General features: G+C 43.7%; 1 protein-coding gene across 1 annotated transcript in view; it reads left to right on the plus strand.

Moving 5' to 3' along the window:
* The window catches only part of taf5l (TAF5-like RNA polymerase II, p300/CBP-associated factor (PCAF)-associated factor), a gene marked incomplete in the record, with an annotated part of 12,004 nt that overhangs the window by 5,975 nt on the left and 2,509 nt on the right, over positions 1–3,520 (plus strand). Inside the window, 2 exon segments of the mRNA XM_032516327.1 lie at positions 78–418; positions 1,623–2,045. Of these exon segments, the coding sequence (XP_032372218.1) occupies positions 78–418; positions 1,623–2,045 (764 nt within the window).

Here is a 3,520-nt window from a genome sequence, read left to right on the forward strand (position 1 = left end):
AACAAGTTATACAAGTGACCCACTTAGCTGTTGTCAAGGATCAAAAATGCAAAATAAGCTTTTTCCTCCACAACCAGAAACCGAGATATCCTGGGCGAAGGAGGTGAGCGGCCTCCTCTACCCGCTCTTCGTCTACCTCCACCTGGACATGGTGCGCTGCGGCCTGAAGGGGGCAGTGGACGGCTTCTACGGCCGTTTCCACGGCGCCTTCCTCCAGGACGGCGAGCAGCGCGCCACCGTCGAGCAGCTGCGCCACGTCCTCACCGCGCAGGACGTCGCCGCCAACCCCAAGCTCAGCGCCTTCCTGGAGCACAAGTACGTGGTGCACCTGACGGAGCCGGCCTACGGCTACCTGCTGCGCTACCTGCAGAGCGAGGACAACGGCGCCCTCTGCCGCGTGCTCAGCACACACCTGCAGGTGAGCTCATTCAAATCCGGGCTCAGCATGTTCTCAAGTGCTACAAAATCAGACTCAGAATACTTCATTGATTTAGTTGCAGTTGCTCAGATTGAAGGTAAAATAAGAGTAAGAAATGTCAATAAGTGGCCGGGTCAGCTCAGTTGGTAGAGCGGGCGCACATATATGTAGAGGTTTACTGCGACCCTTTGCTGCATATCATTCCCCCTCTCTCTCCCCTTTCACCCCCCTCTCTCTCCCCTTTCACCCCCCCTCTCTCCCCCCTTTCACCTCCTCATCTGTCCTGTCAAATTAAAGGCCTAAAAACGCCCCCCCCCAAAATGATATGTCAATAATACGATAATGTTTCCAGATTTAAACTATGCTTCTCCTGTTGTAATTGTACATAGGTTCTTGAATATGCCTTTATCAGACGCGTGTGTGTGTGTGTGTGTGTGTGTGTGTGTGTGTGTGTGTGTGTGTGTGTGTGTGTGTGTGTTGTGTGTTGGTGTGGTTTGTGTGTGTGTGTGTAAAAAATGCTGCGTTTAAAAAAAAAAAAAAGTGTCCCCATACATTTTGTGTCTCATTGTGGGTTTTTGCATCTCTTTGTAGTCGTGTTATGTGTCCTTTTTGGCCATTTTTGTTTTCTTTGGGGTTGTTTTGGGTCTCTGTGGTCATGTGGCGTCTCTTTGTAGTCAGTTTGTGTCCCTTTTGAGGTAGTTTTGCGTCTCTTTTTCACATCGTTTTATACCGTTATTATCTCAATATCTGTGTCTAAAACATGGGAAAAGCTAGAGCAGATAATACATAGCTAACAAAAAGCTTAAAGACAAAACTTGCTAAAAAAAATTCCAACTTTGTGTCCAACCAATTGTTTCCATTTTAACTTCTAGTAATGAACTGTCCTATTCTTGTTTTTCTTCTTGTTTTATACTAAATGTTACTATCTTTTGTCTTTTTTTACTGTTACTCCAACCTGCCTAATGGACCTCAGATGGAAACTGGCCCTCGGGCTGCAATCTGGCACATTTACGTGTTCTGCTGTACTTCTATAATAATTAATCAATTACATTAAACTACAATCATAAGATCTGAGGAATGGCTTTTGGTTTAATTCAGGGCTTTAGGTGCTGTCCACAACGCCTTGGGTGCTGCACCCAAACCTTATAATGGCGAGGAAAACCCTGCTCATGTATGAATTCTACTTTACAAATAATGTCTGCAGGTGGAGGTCTCCGCGTCGAGGCGCACCGACTACCAGCTGTACGGCGCTGCCGGCGGGGCGACCGCCGCCCCGAACTCCACCTCCTCCTGGGCGGGAGTGGACGGGGCGGGAGTGGACGGGGAGGGGGTGGAGGTCCCCGCGGGGATCCCGCAGAGCGAGGCGGCCCTGGAGGCGCTGCAGGACTGCATCAAGAAGGTCCGCGAGGGCCCCCCCACGCTCACCACCGTGTGCTTCTACGCCTTCCACCACACGGAGCAGACGCTGAACGCCGCCGAGGTGTCGGCCGACAGCCGGCTGCTGGCCGCCGGCTTCGACAGCTCCGCCGTGAAGCTCTGGAGCCTCCGGGCCAGGAAGCTGAGGGCCAGACCGCATCGGGCCGACGTGTCGCTCATCCACCTGGCCTGCGACGTCCTGGAGGAGGAGGTGAGTGGAGCGAAGGGAGAAGTATCTTAGAAATAGAGTTTCTCTCTCGTTAGATCTTGGCACAGAAAAGAAGTTAAAATTAAAGTTAAGCGTCTTTATTCAATCCACAAAGTCTCGTCCTTCCAAAACTGGCTCACACATTCAGATATAGATCCATTATAATTTGGCCTTGGTAGCGTCCGACCAATTTTCAAGACCGATACGAATATTTGGTTATTTAAAAAGCCGATATTGCGATATATCAGGCAATATATATATATATATATATATATATATATTAAAAAGAAAATAAATCCAGTAGCGCTTAACAAAACAAACCGATTTCCCTAACATTAGTTATTTATGAGTTCTCACTAAAACAATACACTAATAATTTGTTTTATTGTCACAACAGAACTTCAAAATATGTGAAAGTTCTGGTAAATAAAATGTATAAAAATACAAAACTTAAGATATGAAACTTAAAGTCCTTTTGAGCAAAAACACATTAACAAAAAAAAAAAAAAAAAAAAAATCAGTGTTGCCAACAGGGACGCGGGGAGTTGACCGAAGGATAAATATCTTTAGGGATGTTCCGTCTGAGTCGATAAGTCGAGTAATCGGTCATCTGGGTCTTATTTCTTTTTCCATTATCTTTGTTTTGTCCTTTTTTCATGCTGAAGGATTTTTTTGTCCCTTGATTAACTGATTAGTTTCTTTTGTCTAGATAGAAAATGTCCAAAAATGTGGATCAGTGTATTGCAAAAGCCCAAGATGACGTCCTCAAATGTCTCGTTACGTCCACAACTCTGAGACGTGACAGTTGAAGAAACCAGAAGATATTCACATTAAACAAACTGCCATCGGAGAACTTTGACTTTCTGGTCTTCTAAAAAAACTGATCACTTGAACTTTGCGGCTCTAAAAAGATGCAGAAATCCCTTCTCGTTTCTAAAATAATAGATACGATTAGCCGACACTCGACTAATCTGCCACAATCTTGATAATTGAGTAATGTCTTTCATTATGAATGTTTTTAGTTATTTTGTTCTCTAAGATATCAGAAAAAAAATGCATTTTAAATATTGAGAATCAGAATCAGAAATACTTTATTGATCCCCGAAGGGAAACTCTGTGTTGCAGTTGCACAAATAGTAGAAATCTAAATAAAGAAATATAAGGAGTGTGGATTTGTACGGTATTTACACAGTTAAAGGAATGTTATTATACAGTATTTTCATAGTTAACATAATTAAGGAGTTGCAATGGTGAAAAGTATTAATAATAATAATCATAATAATAATAATAATAATAATTGTAGTAGCAGTTGAGTATTGCACACATTTCAGGTCAGTGTCATTGACCTGAAAGTGCTCCTGTGAATGAGCAGCAAGCCATGGAGAGGGTGCAAAACATTGTCCACGATGACATGTAGTTTGGACAGCGTCAAATATTCTGACATTTTGTAGACAAAAAAATAAATCATTGAGAACCCC

The sequence above is a fragment of the Etheostoma spectabile genome, chromosome 5, assembly GCF_008692095.1.
Source record: "Etheostoma spectabile isolate EspeVRDwgs_2016 chromosome 5, UIUC_Espe_1.0, whole genome shotgun sequence".
In the NCBI taxonomy this organism is placed as follows: Eukaryota; Metazoa; Chordata; class Actinopteri; order Perciformes; family Percidae; genus Etheostoma; species Etheostoma spectabile.